The sequence below is a fragment of the Pseudophryne corroboree genome, chromosome 12 (genome assembly GCF_028390025.1).
Source record: "Pseudophryne corroboree isolate aPseCor3 chromosome 12, aPseCor3.hap2, whole genome shotgun sequence".
In the NCBI taxonomy this organism is placed as follows: domain Eukaryota; kingdom Metazoa; phylum Chordata; class Amphibia; order Anura; family Myobatrachidae; genus Pseudophryne; species Pseudophryne corroboree.
The window spans coordinates 101,809,779-101,831,002 of NC_086455.1; the positions used below are offsets into that span (position 1 = coordinate 101,809,779).

The 21,224-nt window shown below is 47.1% G+C and overlaps 1 protein-coding gene and 1 pseudogene across 1 annotated transcript in view; one reads left to right on the plus strand and one right to left on the minus strand.

Annotated features, from left to right (window-relative positions):
• STX7 (syntaxin 7) overlaps window positions 1-21,224 on the plus strand; it is a 216,938-nt gene that overhangs the window by 179,713 nt on the left and 16,001 nt on the right. The window contains exons 7-8 of the mRNA XM_063947824.1: window positions 11,514-11,610; window positions 12,579-12,651. Coding sequence (XP_063803894.1) covers window positions 11,514-11,610; window positions 12,579-12,651 — 170 coding nt within the window. The remainder of the gene's footprint in view (window positions 1-11,513; window positions 11,611-12,578; window positions 12,652-21,224) is intronic.
• Window positions 9,027-9,145, minus strand: LOC134981810 (5S ribosomal RNA; annotated as a pseudogene).

Genomic DNA, 21,224 nt, shown 5'->3' on the forward strand with positions numbered 1-21,224 from the left:
CACACTAGGGGCTCTCCTGAGCTCCTAGAAAGAAAGCATATGTTAGGTTTTTTATTTTACAGTGAGATCTGCTGGCAACAGACTCACTGCAGCGAGGGACTAAGGGGAGAAGAAGCGAACCTACCTAACTGGTGGTAGCTTGGGCTTCTTAGGCTACTGGACACCATTAGCTCCAGAGGGATCGACCGCATGGAACCGGCCATTGGTGTTCGGTCCCGGAGCCGCGCCGCCGGCCCCCTTACAGAGCCAGAAGCAAGAAGAAATCCGGAAACTCGGCGGCAGAAGACATTAGTCTTCACCAAGGTAGCGCACAGCACTGCAGCTGTGCGCCATTGCTCCTCATACACACTTCACACTCCGGTCACTGAGGGTGCAGGGCGCTGCGGGGGGGCGCCCTGAGAAGCAATAAATACACCTTGGCTGGCAATATATCACAATATATAGCCCCAGAGGCTATATATGTGATAAATACCCCTGCCAGAAAACATAAAAAAGCGGGAGAAAAGTCAGCGAAAAAGGGGCGGAGCTATCTCCCTCAGCACACTGGCGCCATTTTCTCTTCACAGTGCAGCTGGAAGACAGCTCCCCAGGCTCTCCCCTGTAGTTTTCAGGCTCAAAGGGTTAAAAAGAGAGGGGGGGCACTAAATTTAGGTGCAATATTGTTTATACAAGCAGCTATTGGGGGAAAAATCACGTTATAGTGTTAATCCCTGCATTATATAGCGCTCTGGTGTGTGCTGGCATACTCTCTCTCTGTCTCCCCAAAGGACTTTGTGGGGTCCTGTCCTCAGTCAGAGCATTCCCTGTGTGTGTGCTGTGTGTCGGTACGGCTGTGTCGACATGTGGGATGAGGAAGGTTACGTGGAGGTGGAGCAGAGGCCGATAAATGGGATGTCGTCCCCTGTGGGGCCGACACCAGAGTGGATGGATAGGTGGAAGGTATTAAACGACAATGTCAACTCCTTACAAGGCTGGATGACGTAAAACAGCTGTGGGACAGCCCGCGCCTGCCCAGGCGTCTCAAAGGCCATCAGGGGCTCAAAAAAGCGCCCGTTACCTCAGATGGCAGACACAGATGTCGACACGGAGTCTGACTCCAGTGTCGACGAGATTGAGACATATACACAATCCACTAGAAACATACGTTACATGATCTCGGCAATAAAAAATGTGTTACGCATTTCTGACATGAACCCAAGTACCACATAAAAGGGGTTTTATTTTTGGGGAGAAAAAGCAGCCAGTGCTTTGTTCCCCCATCAGATAAATGAATGAAGTGTGTAAAGTAGCGTGGGTTCCCCCAATAAGAAACTGGTAATTTCTAAAAAGTTACTGATGGCGTACCCTTTCCCGCCAGAGGATGGGTCACGTTGGGAGATATCCCTTAGGGTGGATAAGGCGCTCACACGTTTGTCAAAAAAGGTGGCACTGCCGTCTTAGGATACGGCCACCTTGAAGGAGCCTGCTGATAAAAAGCAGGAGACTATCCTGAAGTCTGTATATACACACTCAGGTTATATACCGAGACCTGCAATCGCCTCAGCATAAATAGTGCTGCTGTAGCGTGGTCTGATACCCTGTCAGATAATATTAATACTCTAAGACAGGGAAAATAGTTTGCTAACATAGAGCATATTAAAGACGTTGTCTTATATATAAAGGATGCACAGAGGGATATTTGCCGGCTGGCATCCAGAATTAATGCAATGTCCATTCTGCCAGGAGGGTATTAGAAACCCGGCAGTGGACAGGTGATGCTGCCTATAAAAGGCACATGGAGACAGGTGCGGTAGGGGCGCGTCTCGGGAACTTCAGGGACCAGTGCGTTTGCCCACAGGTGGATCCCTAGGTTCTGCAAATAGTATCACAGGGATACAGGCTGGAGTTCGAGGCGACTCCCCCTCGCCGTTACCTCACCTCAGCCTTGCCTGCTGCCCTCGGAGAAAGGTAGTACTGGCGGCAATTCACAAGCTGCACTTCCAGCAGGAGAAATCTAGGTACCCCTCCTTCAACAAGGCCGGGGTTACTATTCCAAAATGTTGTGGTACCAAAACCAGACGGTTCGGTGAGACCCATTCTAAAATTGAAAGCCTTGAACACTTATATACGAAGGTTCAAGTTCGAAATGGAATCGCTCAGGGCGATTATTGCAAGCCTGGAGGGTATCACTGGACATCAAGGATGCTTACCTGCATGTCCCTATTTACCCTTTTCACCAGGAGTACCTCAAAATTGTGGTACAGGATTGTCATTACCAATTCCAGACGTTGCCGTTGGTCTGTCCCCGGCACCGAGGTATTTACCAAGGTAATGGCCGAAATAATTATCCCGTACTTGGACGATCTCCTTATAAAGGCGAGGTCCAGGGAGCAGTTGTTCGGCGGAGTAGCACTATCTCGGGAAGTGCTACAACAGCACGGCTGAATTCGGAATATTCCAAAGTCGCAGCTGGTTCCTACGATGCGTCTACTGTTCCTGATTATGGTTCTGGACACAGAACAGGATAAAAAGGGTTTCTCCCAGAGGAGAAGTCCAAGGAGTTGTCGTCTCTAGACAGAGACCTCCTAATACGTATACAGGTGTCGGTGCATCAATGCACGCGAGCCCTGGGAAGGATGGTAGCTTCTTACGAAGAAATTCCATTCGCCAGGTCCCATTCAAGGATTTTCCAGTGGGATCTGTTGGACATTTGGTCCGGGTCGCATCTTCAGATGCATCGGCGGATAACCCTGTCTCCAAGGGCCAGGGTGTCGTTGTTGTGGTGGCTGCAGAGTGCTCATCTTCTAGGGGGCCGCAGATTCGGCATACAGGACTGGGTCCTGGTGACCACGGATGCCAGCCTTCGAGGCTGGGGGGCAGTCACACAGGGAAGAAACTTCCAAGGCTATGGAAAAGTCAGGAGACTTCCCTACACATAAATATTCTGGAACTAAGAGCCATTTACAATGCCCTAAGTCAGGTTAGACCCCTGCTTCAACACCGGCCGGTGCTGATCCAGTCAGACAACATCACGGCGGTCGCTCATGTACACGACAGGGCGGCACAAGAAGCAGGATGGCGATGGCAGAAGCCACAAGGATTCTCCGATGGGCGGAAAATCATGTGTTAGCACTGTCAGCAGTGTTCATTCCCGGAGTGGACAACTGAGAAGCAGACTTTCTCAGAAGACACGACCTCCACCCAGGAGAGTGGGGACTTCATCCAGAAGTCTTCCAAATGATTGTACACCGTTGGGAAAGGCCACAGGTGGACATGATGGCGTCCCGCCTCAACTAAAAGTTACAAAGATATTGCGCCAGGTCAAGGACCCTCAGGCGATAGCTGTGGACGCTCTGGTAACACCGTGGGTGTACCAGTCGGTGTATGTGTTCCCTTCTCTGCCTCTCTTACCCAGGGTAATGAGAATAATAAGAAGGAGAGGAGTAAGAACTATACTCATTGTTCCGGGTTGGGCAAGAAGAGCTTGGTAACCAGAACTCCAAGAAATGATCTTAGAGGACCTATGGCCTCTGCCGCTCAGACAGGACCTGCTGCAGCAGGGGGCCTGTCTGTTTCAAGACGTACCGCGGCTGCGTTGACGGCATGGCGGTTGAACGCCGGATCCTGAAGGAAAAGGGAATTCCGAAGGAAGTTATCCCTACGCTATTTAAAGCTAGGAAAGAAGTGAACGCTAACCATTATCACCGCATATGGCGGAAATATGTTGCGTACTGTGAGGCCAGGAAGGCCCCAAAGGAGAAATTTCAGCTAGGTCGATTTCTGCACTTCCTACAGTCAGAGGTGACTATGGGCCTACAATTGGGTTCCATTAAGGTCCAGATTTCGGCTCTATCGATTTTCTTCCAAAATGGAACTGGCTTCACTGCCTGAAGTTCAGACATTTGTCAAGGGAGTGCTGCATATTCAGCCTCCTTTTGTGCCTCCAGTGGCACCGTGGGACCTCAACGTGGTGTTGGGTTTCCTAAAGTCACATTGGTTTGAGCCACTCAAAACCGTGGATTTAAAATATCTCACGTGGAAAGTGGTCATGCTTTTGGCCTTGGCTTCGGCAAGGCGGGTGGAAAAATTGGCGGCTTTGTCATGCAAAAGCCCCTATTGGATTTTCCATATGGATAGGGCAGAATTGAGGACTAGTCCCCAGTTTCTTCCTAAGGTGGTATCCGCTTTTCACTTGAACCAACCTATCGTGGTGCCTGCGGCTACTAGGGACTTGGAGGACTCCAAGTTACTGGTCGTAGTCAGGGCCTTGAAAATGTATGTTTCCAGGACGGCTGGAGTCAGGAAGACTGACTCGCTGTTTATCCTGTATGCACCAAACAAGATGGGTGCTCCTGCTTCAAAGCAGACTATTGCTCGCTGTATTTGTAGCACAATTCAGCTTGCGCATTCTGTGGCTGGCCTGCCGCAGCCTAAATCTGTAAAAGCCCATTCCACGAGGAAAGTGGGCTCTTCTTGGGCGGCTGCCCGAGGGGTCTCGGCTTTACAACTTTGCCGAGCTGCTACTTGGTCAGGGGCAAACACGTTTGCAAAATTCTACAAATTTGATACCCTGGCTGAGGAGGACCTTGAGTTCTCTCATTCGGTGCTGCAGAGTCATCCGCACTCTCCCGCCCGTTTGGGAGCTTTGGTATAATCCCCATGGTCCTTACGGAGTCCCCAGCATCCACTAGGACGTTAGAGAAAATAAGATTTTACTCACCGGTAAATCTATTTCTCGTAGTCCGTAGTGGATGCTGGGCGCCCGTCCCAAGTGCGGACTGTCTGCAATAGTTGTATATAGTTATTGTTAACTAAAAGGGTTATGGTTGAGCCATCTGTTGAGAGGCTCTGTTATGTTCATACTGTTAACTGGGTATAATATCACGAGTTATACGGTGTGATTGGTGTGGCTGGTATGAGTCTTACCCGGGATTCAAAATCCTTTCCTTATTGTGTCAGCTCTTCCGGGCACAGTATCCTTACTGAAGTCTGGAGGAGGGTCATAGTGGGAGGAGCCAGTGCACACCAGGTAGTCCTAATTCTTTCTTAGCTGTGCCCAGTCTCCTGCGGAGCCGCTATTCCCCATGGTCCTTACGGAGTCCCCAGCATCCACTACGGACTACGAGAAATAGATTTACCGGTGAGTAAAATCTTATTTTCCTTTTCCTTTTCCTTTGGAAGATGGGAAAAAATGGGAAAATCCGCCCATAGTGGACGCATCAGTCTCTAGCCTGCCACAAAACATTGTATTGCCTGTCCCCGGTGCAGCCTCCCTAAAAGACATGGCTGATCGTAATATTGAGACTACACTCAAATCATTGTACACAGCTGCTGAGGTGGCCCAAAGACCCACTATTGCATGTGCGTGGATCACAAAAGCCGTTGCCAAATGGTCAGGTAACCTAATTGAGGGGTTAGATTCCTTGCTGAGGGGGTACAGGGGGGGGGGGTTGTTTTACTCCTGCAGCATATACAGGACTCTGCGAACTTTATGGTGGAGGCCATAAAAGAGATAGGCTTGCTTAACGCACGCACCACTGCTATGGCAGTGTCGGCACGCAGAAGGCTAAGTTGCAGTGCTTTTGGACTGCCAAGTTCAAGGGCAAACCCAGAGGTGCTTCTACGTCCTCCAGGGGCACAAGAGGTAAACCACACAAACCAGCAACTGCAGGCACTCAGAAACAGAGCTCAGGCTCTGCTTCCTCAAAGCCTTCAGCATGACGGTGGATCGCAATGCCTGAAAGGCTGTCAGGTGGGAGCCCGACTACGATTCTTCAGTCAGATCTGGTCAAGTGCGTGCCAGGATCCCTGGGTCATGGATCTTATTTCCCAGGGCTACAGACTGGAGTTCCAACAGCTCCCACCTCACAGATTCTTCAAAACATGCTTACCAGTTTCACAAGAGGCAAGTATAACTTTACAGCATGCCATCCAAACACTGGTACAGACTCAAGTCATTATTCCAGTTCCACCTCATCTGCAAAACAAGGGGTACTATTGCAACCTGTTTGTAGTACCGAAGCCGGAAAATGATGGCCGCTTACGAGGCGCTTCAATACGGAAGGTTTCACACAAGACCCTTCCAGCTCGATCTGTTGGACAAATGGTCCAGATCACATCTTCGCATGCACCAGAGGATCCGTCTGTCGCCAAAGGCCAGGATCTCCCTTCTGTGGTGGCTACAGACTTCCCACCTTGTTGAGGGTCGCAGGTTCGAAATTCAGAACTGGATTCTGTTAACCACAGAAGCAAGCCTCAGAGGTTGGGGAGCAGTCACCCAGGGGGTGCAGTTTCAAGGAAAATGGTCAAGTCAGGAACTCATCCTTCCAGTCAACATCCTGGAACTCAGAGCCATGTACAACGCCCTTCTGCAGGCCTCACATCTTCTTCAAGATCGGGCCATTCAGGTCCAGTCTGACAATGTAATGGGGGTGACGTACATAAACTGACAGGGCGGAATGAAAAGCAGAGCAGCAATGTCGGAGGGGTCAACAATTCTCCTCTGGGCAGAAAAAAATGCTGTGGCGTTGTCAGCGGTCTTCATTCCGGGAGTAGAACACTGGGAAGCAGACTTCCTCAGCAGACACGACCTGCACCCGGCGGAGTGGGGCCTTCACCCGGAAGTGTTCAGGTGCTTGACACATCGATTGGGATATCCACAGATCGGCATGATGGCCTTTTCTCTCAATAAGAAGCTCAGGCGGTATTGTTCCAGGTCAAGAGACCCACAGGCAATGGCGGTAGACGCCCTGACGACAGATGGTGTATGTGTTTTCTCCAGTTCCTCTGATCCCAAGAATTCTAAAGTGAATAAAAAGGTAAAAGGTTCAAGCAATACTCATTGCTCCAGACTGGCCAAGAAGGGCATGCTATGTGGACCTTCTGGAGATGCTCCTCGAAGATCCGTGGCCTCTACCTCTTCACGAGGATCTTCTGCAACAGGGCCTGTTCGTCTATCAGGACTTACCGCAGCTACGTTTGACGGCATGGAAGTTGAACAGCTGATTCTAACCAGGAAAGGGATCCCTAACAAGGTTATCCTGACTATGATCCAAGCCAGGAAGGGTAACGTCTAAGCATTACTATCGTATTTGGAAAAAATACGTCTCTTGGTATGAGAGCAGAAATTATTCTTCGGTGGAATTTCATCTGGGACGTTTCCTGCTTTTTTTGCAGGCAAGTGTGGATGTGGGCCTATGTCTGGGCTCCATAAAGCTCCAGATTTCGGCCTTGTCCATTTTCTTTCAAAGACAATTAGCTTTTCTCCCTGATGTCCAGACTTTCTTGAAAGGTGTTCTGCACATCTAACCTCCCTTTGTGCCTCCCACGGCACCTTGGGATCTCAATGTGGTGCTGCAGTTCCTCCAATCGGACTGGTTTGAACCGTTAGAGGAGGTGGACATAAAATATCTTACGTGGAAGACTGTCACACTGTTGGCCTTGGCTTCAGGAAGACGTGTATCGGAGCTGAGAGCTTTGTGTCACAGAAGTCCCTGTTTAATTTTCCATGAGGACAGAGCTGAACCAGTGTTTGAACTCAGAACCCGTCAGCAATTTCTTCCTAAAGTGCTGTCTGCGTTTCACATCAACCAACCTATTGTGGTTCCGGTTGTTACCGACACCTCTGCTACTTCAAAGTCTTTGGATGTTGTGAGGACTTTGAAGGTGTATATAAAGCAAACAGCTCGTCACAGGAAATCGGACTCGCTGTTTGTTCTTTATGATCCCAATAAAATTGGGTGTCCTGCTTCACAGCAGACAATTGCACGCTGGATCAGGCTTACTATCCAGCATGCTTATTCCATGGAAGGTTTGCCATGTCCAAAATCTGTACGGGCCCACTCAACTAGGTCAGTGGGTTCTTCCTGGGCAGCTGCCCGGGGTGTATCGGCTTTACAGCTCTGCCGAGCAGCTACTTGGTCAGGTTCAAACACGTTCGTTAAGTTCTACAAGTTCGATACTTTGGCCTCTGAGGACCTTCAGTTTGGTCAATCCGTTCTGCAGGAACCTCAGCACTCTCCCACCCGGTTCGGGAGCTTTGGTACATCCCCATGATACTAAATGGAACCCCAGTATTCTCTAGGACGTAAAAGAAAATAGGATCTTAATTACCTACCGGTAAATACTTTTCTCGTAGTCCGTAGAGGATACGGGGCGCCCACCCAATGCTTCGTTTTTCCTGCACTGTTACTTAGTTAAGTAACGTTGGTTCAGCCGTTGCTGTTCCTGTTTCAAGTTTGGTTAGCTTGGCTTTCCTCTTGTTGTGTGTGCTGGTTCAGAATCTCACCACTATCCTTATCTATCCTTCTCTCAAAGTATGTCCATCTCCTAGGGCATAGTTTCCTAAACTGAGTCTGGTAGGAGGGGCATAGAGGGAGGAGCCATCCCATACTATCAAATTCTTAAAGTGCCCATGGCTCCTAGAGGACCGTCTATACCCCTTATGGTACTACATGGAACCCCAGTATCCTCTACGGACTACGAGAAAAGGATTTACTGGTAGGTAATTAAAATCCTATTATTATTTTTTTTGAGCGATCTTGTCTAAAAAGCATCTTATACGTCGCAGGAAGAAAAAGAAGACTCTGGTGTGGGCACACTCTTATGTTAAATTAGGATATAAAATTAAAATTACATCTTTATTTATTATGATTAAAAGGATAACTATCCTATAACAAGCACAACACTAAAGACCAATCAAATGGGTTGGACAATGCATCAACATAGGGATATGTGACCATGAGATCAAAGATAATGTTCTGTCACACAAGAAGCTGAAATAAATTGATATGAACTACACCATTGGTTAATTGATCAATTCAAATCCATCACACAAGACAAATCAACCAGTATTTTCCTGGATTATTGTATAAGACAGTTTACAAATATAGGTCAAAATAGATACCTATTGCTGAATAAATGAAACAATAAAAAATATATAATGTACCCAATAGAAACTGTGTGTATAGGAGCAGAAATGAGTACCAGAAAGGTAATAGGGTGAATCTGCAGTCAGTGTTAGGCACGGAGTACCTGATGTATACTGGAGTCTACTGCACTTGGTATTCCTAGGAGGTCGCCCATCGAAGTACTAACCAAGCCCAACACTGCTTAGATTCCAAGATCGGACGGTATTGGGCGTTAACAGTGTGGTATGACAATAGATCACTAATTGCGCTCCCACTCCGGGATCACTGATGAGAGCTCACAGAGTGAAAAAAGAAATAAAGGAAAAAATGTATAACTATTATTGAATGCAAAAGTGATAGAATAAAAGGAGATGTGTCCAAGGTGGATCTGCTGCCAGCGTTAGGCAAAGGAAAAGGCTCTATATACCGATATCCTCCGTATTATCCAATGGATCGCTGGTGAGAGTCCACGAATAAAAGAGTGATAGGAATACAATTGAAAGGAAAGCTATTAGTACAAACCAACCAACAACGTTTGTGCTATGGAATTAGCGAATGTATATGGTAAAATGAATAAATACAATATAAAGTGTTTAGATCATATCATATGAAGAAGAACCATTATTCAATAAGTGGCATGAACTGTAGTAGAAATTATATACAGGTCCCAATAGCAGATTCAGATCAAGCTTGTGCTCCCAAAACCACTAAGCCCAAAGCAAAACAATCCTGGGCTGCCCGTCAGCCTGCTTCCAAACAAGACAAGCCTGCTTCATGACGGGGCGGGCCTCCCGCTGACCACGTCAGACGCATGGGTGCGAGAAGTCGTCTCTCACGGGTATGCAGTCTCTTTCAAGAGACGTCCCCCTCGCCAGTTCCGACCGACGGTTGTCCTTTTGGACCCGTTGAAGGCGCAAGCTCTACATCTGGTTGTGCATTCCCTCCTGGATAAAGGAGTCGTAGTGCCGGTCCCCCTGTCCCAGAAAGGCGGAGGATACTACTCAACCCTGTTTCTAGTCCCGAAACCAAATGGGTCTTTCCGGCCTACTGTATACTCAGCCTCAAATCACTGAAAAAATTTGTGAGAGTGTCCAAGTTCCATATGGAAACTTTGCACTCGATTTGTACTGGCCATGGAACCTGGAGATTATATGGTATCCCTGGATATACAAGATGCCTATCTGCATATACCTATTGCCATATCGCATCAGCAATGTCTGCGGTTTGCTATTGGCGACCTTCATTATTAATTCTTCGGATCAAGGACAAGGGGTCCTCAAGCAGCATTCGTGGACGCACTGGCAATTCCATGGAACTTTCGGCTGCCCTACGTGTTCCCTCCAGTGTTTCTCCTCCCCAGGGTACTACGGAAGTTCAAGCAAGAAGGAGAAATACTACTCTCAGGACACTTAATTCGGGCAAAGTATTCTCCTGTTCAATCAGGAGCGTCCCCATCACTAAATTGCTTTGGGACATCCCAATGTTATCCTGTGGATAACCAGTAGACCCTGCTGGAGAAATATTCATTATGGTAAAACTTACCGTTGATGACGTTATTTCTCCTAATTCCACAGGATCCACAGGGATCCCACCCTGAGGCACCTGATTTGAGGATGCTTTCACTCACTAACCTCTTCCCTCTTGTATGGAAAGGTGTGCCTGTGTGTTCTTCTCGCCCGATTAGGGCTCTCTATGATGCTCCTGCCTTGAGCTTTGGAAAAACAACTGATTTGCCTGGACCAGGAGGCAGGGATATATGGACGGGCCCGTTGCATGCTGCATGAGGCCGAAAGCTTTCACCGATTGGTGCAAATCTGCTGTCGCGTCATCATATCCCAATGTTATCCTATGGATCCTGTGGATTTAGGAGAAATAACGTTATCAATGGTAAGTTTTACCATAACGAATATATTTCTGTATCCAAATGCCTTGACTCATGATTGCCGTTTGTTGGCAGATTTATTTGCTGTAAATTGTGAAATGTGAGCCTACCAGTAAGTAGAAATTAGTAAAACACAAACAAGATTACATTTTACATCATTACATTCACACCAGATTACAATCACACCAGTTTCTTTGTATCTGGATAGGGTTCTGAGTTCCTATTTTCAGTTTCTGCGTCAACTGCTACGTTTTCTCACTTTTTTTTTTACATACTTTTTAGAATTATATGTTTCTGTAAAAATATATTTTGCCAATAAATATGTATAAATTATAATATTGTCCAGTTAGCAGCACTAATGAGCCTGTTGCACAAAATGTCAGGAAGCTCATCACCTATAAGGGAACGGTATGCCTTCAAATTTCTAACAAGGTTACAGGTAGCTTTTTCAATTTCATATATCTTCACGCTTTTGTAATAACCACAGCTGATGTAGAATAAAGACATGCTCAGGCCCTTAACGATGCATCAATGTGGATATTTGTAGGACATTGAAAACCATATTTAGTTGGGCATAGATGATCATTTCAGATACTTCATTAGCACTTATAGTTAATAGGTGATGAGTAATATCCATGCAAATACTGCATAATCCAGTTTGAGGCTGAATCTTGTATACAATGAGGGTGCAGTATACTTATTTGGATTGTACATATATGGATAATGCATTTTTTGTATTCCAGTGACAACCAATCACAAGCAACGATGCAAGAAGAATTAATTACAGAAGAAGACCTGCGTCTCATAGAAGAGCGCGAGTCTGCTATAAATCAACTTGAGGTTGGTTTTATAATGAGCACCTACACCAGGCATGTCAAACTCAAAATCCCAACCAAGCCGAATAATCAAGGACTAAGTGTGTGATCCATATGCCCCCTGGTATCCCCTCTTGCTTCTTGTGTCTCCTCCAGCCACAAGCCCTCTGTGCCAGCCCTCTCCAGTTTACCTTCTTCATTGAGAGATGTTTTCTATCCAAATTCCAGAAGATTCCTCCTGCAATTAGGGCAGCTGGGTGTACAGGGCAGTCGGGCACACACACATTCAGGGCATGACGGCTTCAGTGCTAATGGCACTAAGCAGGGGGCAGAGCTTTGCAAAGGCAGCCGGGCATGCGCAGCAGCTCCCCCCAGTGGACATTTCCCGGTCTCTATCACTATTTTCTCGCGCATGTGCAGAACAGTGAATGCTGCGAGCAAGGCAAACGGGCCAATAGTAACTCATCCGCCTTTGGGCCGCGAGTTTGACACGTCTGCACTACACCAAAGCCACTCAAACTTTTTCAAATGTCTGAGAAGTGTGTTTTGGTCAAAATGTGTTGCTTTGAAGTGCTGAAGTACAACTGTCGCATAAATATAATAGAATCAGTCATTTTTTGGGCTACTATAGTATTCAGAATAATGCAGCCTTTCGCTTTACAGTATCCAGTTACATCTGTGGCGTTACTTCATAACCATACAGTATATTCCATAGGAGCTGTAGTCTCATGAATGATGTTCATCCCATAAAATGGCTGCCTCCGTTGTCTCTTATGACTGCTACACTTTACCAATTATTTATTTTTTTACAGAAAACAAGTGAGCATCGCTTCATAATTTACTGTACATTGATTTATTTATTTTTTTTGGGGGGAGCAGATGTTTGGTCTTAAACTCTGCAATATTTATTTTGTTTTGTAAAACATGCTTTCTGTTTGCAACTTTCTAGATGAATAAGCTTATTAAATGTATGCATTTTTATAATTTTTACAGGAGGATATCAGAGGAATAAATGACATATTTAAAGACTTGGGTATGATGGTTCATGAGCAAGGGGAGATGATTGGTACGTATTTAATTCACTAATAAATGCATGTTTTATATCTCATTCCAAGCATATACCATTTGTCTGTCAGATTAATGGGCATATCAACTTGAGGACATTGGGACAGATGTATCAAGCCTGGAGGAGTGATAAAGAAGTAACAAGTGGATGGTGATAGTGCACCAGCCAACCAGCTCCAAACTTTCATTTTTTAAATCCGTAATGATTGGCTGGTGTGTTATCACCTTCCACTTATCACTGCTTTATCACATCTCCGGGCTTAATACATCTGTCCCATAATCCCCTTATTGCTGTGTCACCTCCACCTCTTTGATAATGTCTTGTCAATCACCTTCTTCTGTCCCTTGTATGAGAAATACAAGGGACAGAAGAAGGTGATTGACAAGACATTAGGGATATTGGGGGATCTAGTACGATGGGGGTATAGACGTGGTCCAAAGGAGCCAGTGCATTTTAAATTTCTTCAACTGGGTGTGCTGGCTCCTCCCCTCTATGCCCCCTCCCACAGGCAGTTTAGAAAAAAGTGCCTCAGGAGAGGATACACATCTCTGAGCTCCAGAGAGTTTTCTTCAATTTCCTTTTTCTGTTTGTTATTTTCAGTATGCTGTCTGGGCAACAGCATACCTGCACCGAGGGAGTTAGGGGGGGACGGTCACCAGCCTTCCGAGGTGCAGAGCCGCTTCCTCGCTGCAGGACCACCGTCCTGAGGGGCTGTTGTTCAGTGGGGCATTGCGCCTTGGCTGTCACTGCCGCAGCATGCCGCACACCCCTAAAGCTGCCTGAAGGTGACATCAGTGGCGAGTACAAACCAGAGGCCCCGCTAGGGAGGTACCCCGGTTCAAAGTGCAGCTGACCATGGGCTCAGCATACAGGATACATGGGCTCAGCATACAGGACCCTCCCGGGGAGGTCCCGATAGGGTCCCCCGTGTGGAACTGGCACAAAAACGCTTGACTAGCACTTGTTGTGATGTTTTGAGCTAAACAGGAGACTTTGCCAGTATAATATATTAGTGTAACTCCGGCGCCATTGGAGGAGGTGGAGCTACATCAGAGCGGGACCTGAGGCGTTTTGGCGCCTTCCTCAGCTTACTGCAGCCATCCACAGCGCACACAGCGCTTCCTGATTCCTCCGCCACTCTGGATATCTGGTACACGGTGTAGCAAAGGGGGAGAGCCGCTTGTGTACACTACCTGGATCCTATTTAGGACAGAAATTGTTAGTGTTTACTGTATTATAGGGAGCTGACAGCCTCACTGGGGCTGTGCAGCTCAGGGTGTGCTGTGGTTCTCTCTCTCTCTGTGTCTCCTCTCACATACAGTAGGGCAGGCTTGCAATATCACTGTCTCTGTGTATGTGTATGTTGTTCTTACTGTGAAACATGGGTAAACACATGCTGTGCAGTGTATGTCACAGCAGATTCTCTCCATTATATACTGATTCTGTTTCATGTGAACAATGCAGTCAGTCTTCACAAATTAGTGAAGAGGCTGGGGGAGAGGGTCCAGAGCCCCACTGGTTAGGGTCTCTTAAAACTATGATGTCAGATATGTCATTCCAGCTCACTGCTAATGTGCAGAAGACTCAGCTACTACAACAAGCTGTTGCAGATTTAGCTACTAAGGCAGATGCACAGCCCCCCCTCTCTCATGCAGGTCTACAGAAACGTGTGTTACCTGCTCTACTCTCTGATACAGATGATATACAGGAGGATGGGGATGACTTGTATCCCGTTAGTGGGGATCCCGATTCTACTTAGGGTATTGAACCCCTAATTCTGGCTATACAGGATGTATTAAAGCTCCCTCTAGAGGACGCTGCGTCACAGCAGTCGTTTTTCTTTGTACAAAACAAACCTAATGTCACATTCCCTGACTCTACAGCAGGCATTCCTAACCGCGGTCCTCAAGGCACATCAACAGTGCAGGATTTAGTGATATCCAGGCTTCAGCGCAGATGGTTAAATCAAAATAACTGAGGTACTAATTAAGTCACCTGTGTTCAAGCCTGGATATCACTAAATCCAGGACTATTATACCCCTTTCACACCGCAGCTTGAACCCGGTAAATTGCAGATTTTTCAGGCTTCCTAAACGGTTCGAGCTGCGATGTGAAAGGGTCACCTTCAATTTACCGTTTTCAAAATACCGGTATTTTGAAACGGTAAAAAAGCAGGGTCCTACCCGTTTCAGACCCGTTTCATTGTGCAGTGTGAAAGGGTCTGAAACGGTATTTGCAAGCCCCAGAAGGTGATAGGCTGTCTCCATGTGTGATCTCACCAGGCAGAAGCAGGAAATAAACATTTAAAATGACAACCACTGTTTTGTATGGGTGAAACGGGTTCAGTGTGAAAGGTACCAAAACGGTAATGAAATGGTAATATACTGGTTACAACATGCGATGTGAAGGGGGTTTAACTGCTCAGACCCGTTTTAAGAACCATTTAAAGAACCGTTTGAAAAGCAGGTTTTGCGATGTGAAAGCAGCATTAGTGTGCCTTGAGGACCGAGGTTGGGAAACACTGCTCTACAGAGTTAGATTACCTATTCAAACAGGTCTGGAAAAATACAGACAAAAAATTCCAAGTGCACAAAAAGTTTTTGCGCACTTTCCCATTTGCTCCTGAAGGTCGAGAATTTTGGGAGGAACCCCCTGGGGTGGATGTATCCGTCTCTCGCCTGTCTAAAAAGGCGTTGCTGCCTGCCCCAGGCTCCTATACCATAAAGGATCCTGGGGATAGGAAGTTAGAGACTACCTTAAAGCCTATATACACAGCAGCCGGTATCTCACAAAGGCCGGCCATTGCAGGTTGCTGGATGACCCATGCCATTCATTCCTGGGCCACTCAGATTCAGGGGGGCCTCTCGGGGGATATGCCCTTAGTTACTATGGTAATCCTCCTAAAACACATTCAGGACACTACACGTGTCCTCTGTGATTCACTCAAGGAGATTGAGAACATTCATGCTCGGACTTCTGCCATGGCAGTGTCGGCGCGCAGGGCCTTGTGGTTGCATCAGTGGACAGCGGACGCGGAATCCAAGCGTAGTGTGGAATCCCTCTCCTTTTCTGGGGAATTTCTCTTTGGGGTTGAATTGGATACCTGGATTTACAGCTGAGAAATCCCTGCTTCTCCCCTCTGGGGCCCCACCGGCGAGATGCCCCTATCCGGGGCCATCTGTCCAGTCCTTTTGGTCTCACAGGTTTCGATCTAAGACCAGAGGTGCCTCCAGTGCGACTAGAGGCACCAGAGGTAAGTTCAAAAAACCTGCAAGCACCAGCTCTCAGGAACAGTCCACCGTTTCTGCGTCCACTTAGGCCTCAGCATCACGGTGCCCACCCACCCCGAGGGAATCTCAAGGTGGGAGCTCGACTGCATCCCTTCAGCCATGTCTGGGAGACTTCTGCCAGGATACCTGGGTCAGAGATCTCGTTTCTCAAGGCTACAAGCTGGAGTTCGACAGTACACCTCCCCAACGATTTTTCAAATCAAGCTTACCAGCTTTGGAGGATATGCAAGTTACGTTGCAACAGGCCATCCGAAAGTTGGTCCAGTCCCAACGTCATTGTTCCAGTACCAATACCGCAATGCGGCAAGGGTTTTTACTCAAACCTGTATGTGGTGCCAAAACCAGACTGTTCGGTCAGACCCATTGTGAATCTAAATTCCTTGAATCCTCATTTGAAGGTGTTCAAGTTCAAGATGGAATCCCTGCGAGCAGTGATTGCAGGCCTGGAAGAACAGGAATTTATGGTCTCCTTGGACATCAAGGACGCCTACCTCCATATTCTGATTTGGCCGCCTCATCAGGCGTACCTGCGGTTTTCCCTTCTGGACAATCACTTCCAATTCCAGGCACTGCCCTTCGGCCTGTCCACAGCCCCGAGGGTATTCACAAAGGTGATGGCTAAGATGATGTTCAAACTCTGGGTCCAGGGGGTCAATGTTGTCCCTTATCTGGACGATCGTCTGATAAAAGCACGATACAAGGAGCTTTTATTGCTCCATGATGTTCAAACTCTGGGTCCAGGGGGTCAATGTTGTCCCTTATCTGGACGATCGTCTGATAAAAGCACGATACAAGGAGCTTTTGTTGCTCCATATTGACCACACTATCCAACTTCTGTCATGCCATGGGTGGATTCTCAATCTACCGAAGTCCCACCTGGAGCCAACTCAGCGGCTCCTGTTCCTGTGGATGTTACTGGATACGGTGGCCCAGAAGGTGTTCCTCCCGGAGGACAAAGCAAGAACACTTCAAGAGATGGTCCGCATGGTGCTCTGACCTGCTCGAGTGTCCACCCATCTTTGCGTCAGATTCTTAGGGAAGATGGTCGCCTCGTACGAGGCTATCCAATATGGGAGATTCCATGCCAGAACATTTCAATTGGATCTCCTGACAAAGTGGTCCGGATCACATCTACAGATGCACCAGATGATTCGGCTGTCACCTCAGGCCAGGATTTCCCTCCTGTTGTGGCTGCAGTCCTCCAATCTCCTGGAAGGCCGGAGTTTTGGGATTAAGGATTGGACCCTCCTCACAACGGATACGAGTCTGCGAGGATGGGGAGTTGTCACCCAAGGGGCGCAGTTCCAGGGCAGATGGTCAGCCCACAAAGCCCTCCTGCCAATCAACATTCTGGAACTTCGGGCGATCTACAATGCTCTGCTTCAGGCCTCTCCTCTGCTCACGGATCACGCGATCCAAGTTCAGTCTGATAACGCCACAGTACATCAATCGGCAAGAAGGGACATAAAGCAGGGTCTGCATGTGAGAGGTGTCAAAGATACTCCTCTTGGCGGAAAAAAAATGCTAGAGTAATGCCGGCAATCTTCATTCCGGGTGTGGACAACTGGGAGGCGGACTTCATGAGTCATCATGATCTCCGCCCAGGGGAGTGGGGGCTCCACCATCTGGTGTTTCAGCAGATAATCGACTGGTGGGGCTGCCCACAAATAGACATGATGGCTTCTTGTCTCAACAAGAAACTACCCTGGTATTGCTCACAGACCAGGGACCCTTGGGCGAGGGCAGTGGATGCACTGGCGTCGCCTTGGCCTTACCGGCTGGTCTACCTTTTTCCTCTGATTCAATTGCTCCTAAGGGTGCTAAAGCGAATCAGGAAATCAGGGTGTCCAGGCAATTCTGATTGCCCCGTATTGGCCTCGGAGGACGTGGTACGTGGATCTTCTGGTCATGTCCATCGAAGACCCTTGGCCTCTACCATTAAGAAGAAATCTTCTTCAACAAGGACCGTTCGTCAACCCTGACTTACGGTGACTTTGTTTGACGGCATGGAGGTTGAGCGGAAAATCCTAGCTCACAAAGGCCTTTCCAAGAAGGTTATTGCTACCATGGTTCAGGCCAGGAAACTGGTGACGTCAAAACACTATAATCATATCTGGAGGAGATATGTCTCTTGGTGCGAGGAACACACGTATACGCCTACTGAGTTTCACTTGGAACATTTCTTAAGTTCCCTGCAGGCTGATGTTGTTAAGAGCTAACGTCTGGGTTCCATTAAGGTCCAGATTTCAGCCCTCTCCATTTTTTTCCAGAAGAAATTGGCAGTGTTGCCAGAAGTTCAGACCTTCTTGCAAAGGGGTACTCCACATACAACCTCCTTTTGTGCCGCCTAAGGCACCCTGGGATCTGAATGTAGTGTTCGAATTTCTACAGTCCTTTTTGTTTGAACCTCTGATGACGGTAGAAGACAAGTACCTCACGTTGAAGATTGTGATGTTACTGGCCCTGGTCTTCTGCTCGACGTGTCTCAGAGCTGGGGGCCTTGTCGTGTCAAAGTCGCTACTTGGTCTTTTATGAGGACAGAGCAGAGCTCCGCACTAAGCAGCAGTTCCTGCCGAAGGTTGTCTCTGCATTTCACTTGAATCAGCCTATTGTGATTCCGTACAGTTCGGGCGCTTCGGCTCCTCCAGAGGCACTGGATGCTGTGCGAGCCATGAAGATCTATGTCAAGAGAACAGCTTGGATCAGAAATACGGATTCTTTGTTCGTGCTCTATGATGCACAGAAAAAGGAGTCCATTGCAAGTTGGATTAGGCTTATTATTCAACAGGCCTATGTGTCCGCAGCCTTACCTGTTCGTAAGTCTCTGAAGGCTCACTCTACAAGATCAGTGGGTTCTTCCTTGGCGGCTGCCCGTGGAGTCTCGGCCTTAAAACTTTGCAGAGTTGCTACCTGGTCGGGGAGGAACACTTTTGTGAAGTTTTACAAGTTTGATACCCTGGCCAAAGAGGGTATCAGTTTGGGCAGGTGGTGCTGCAGCAGTCTCCGCACGTTCCCGCCCATTCTTGAACCTTTGGGACGTCCCCATCATACTAGATTCCCCAATATCCCTTATGGATGCTAGAGAAAATAGAATTTTAATTACTTACCGGTAAATCCTTTTCTCGTAGTACATAAGGGATATTGGGCGCCCGCCTCAGTGCGTTGACTTTTCTGCAGGTTCTTGTCATATGGTTACCTGTTCAGCTGTTGCTGTTGTTGTTACCAGCCATTGCTGGTTATATGTTAGTGGTGTGCTGGTGTGTAAATCTCACCACTCTTTGTTATCATATTTCCTTCTTCCTTCTCTCATATATGTCCTTTCTCCTTCGGGCACGTTTTTACCTCTAACTGCCTGTGGGAGGGAGTATAAATGGGAGGAGCCAGCACACCCAGTTGAAAAAATTTATAGTGCACTGGCTCCTTTGGACCCCGTCTATACCCCATCGTACTAGATTCCCCAATATTCCTTATGGAATACGAGAAAAGGATTTACCAGTAGGTAATTAAAATCCTATTTGTTTTGACTGAGATGTAATTTAGGATAATTATAGTCGTGTTTAAAGTTATTAGGCGTTTTCTCTTTCATCCGGGCTTCGGGGAAACCAGAACCATGGGATTGCAATGGGGACCACAGGAGCTGACACTTAGATTAAAACTATAGATTTAAGAACTAGGCATCTCCCCTCCGCAACTCCCAGCAGGCCAGTGTTATTTAAGTGGCATTCAGATGGAGTGAGAAAGAAACACTCACAGCAACACCAACACTCATATCATGTTTGTCTTGCAAAGCTATGTTATCCTCTCAGGATTTTGTACAGGATTGTTTGTGTGCAAATTGTTTTAGCTTTCACCAGGGGTTCTTGAAAAATAAAAGGCAGATTCAGGTGCAGGATGATCCACCTTGGGCTATGGTAGCACAAACGTTATCCAATATAACTGAAAGGATAATTCCTCCAACTACTGTACCGGGGATAGGTTACACGATTAACCCTTACATGCAGCTTCCCACCTGTGGTGTATCACTTCCAGCAGCTGCCTCTCAATAGAAACAAGCTGATAAGCCAGTGGTTAGTAAATCTTCATCCTCACGGGCTACTCATGGTTCAGATGAGTATTCATCGGAGGATGAAAGCTCAATTAATTCTACTTCAGCATACGAAGAGGAGGAGGAAGTTCTCAGCTCAGTGGATATAGCGGAGTTAATTAAAGCAATTAAAGCCATTCTATCTTTAGAGGATTCAGCGGAGCCTGTGTTAAAAACAAAGGCACCTGTGTTTAAACTTCCCAAAACAGTTAAGACTGAGTTTCTAGGGTCAGATCAGCAGACGGAAATCATGGAAGAGGCTTGGGCTACGTCTAATAAATTTAGAATGCCTAAGAAATGGAATTCCAATTATCCTCTTCCAGCTGGGGATTGTTTAAAAAGGGAGGTGGCTTCCAAAGTAGATACGCATGTGATTCAATTAGTGCGAAAATCTACATTACCTTTGCCTTCAACATCATTAAATGATGTCACGGATAGGAGAGTGGATGATTTTCTAAAAAACATTTTTTCCCTGTCTGCGGTAGTCCTAAGGCCAGCCATGGCTTCAACTTGGATGGCAAATGCAGTGGCTGCCTGGGCTGATGCATTGGAGGGGGATTTTTCAATAGCATCTAGAGAGCAAAAATCCCATATAGCACATATAAAACAGGCTGAGATGTTCTTGGAAGAAGCAGCATTGGATATGGGTATTATTGCCCCCAGGACATCAGCTTCAACAATAGTTGCTCGTAGAGCAGTTTGGTTATGTACGTGGAAAGCTGATTCAGAATATAAGAAGGTTTTGGAATCTTTGTCCTTTTCTGAAGATATTCTTTTTGGTAAAGAATTGACAAATATTTTGGAGTCAGAAGTAGACTCCAAGAAAGTAAAGTTCCCTTCCACGTACAATTTCAAACCTAAAGTTCCGGCTTTTCTGCCCTTTCAGTCTAGAGGAAAAGCTAAAGGTAAAAGTGATAGCAGGCAGTCCCATTACAACAAGTCTGGTAAGACTAAAAAGCATTGGGCTACCAGAGGACCGGTTGGTAAGACAGATAAGCCATCAGCCTGATGGTGCGGGCCTCCACCCGGGGGACACCAATTAACTTTGCGGTTTACAGCAGACCGCAAAGTTCCCATCATTGAGTAGAATGGAGGAGCGCTCTCCTCCATTCTAGCCAGTGCGCTCTCCTGATTGGCTGTGCGCTCCTAGCCTGTCAATCAGGAGAGCGCCATGACGTGGCGCTCCCTGATTGGCTGGT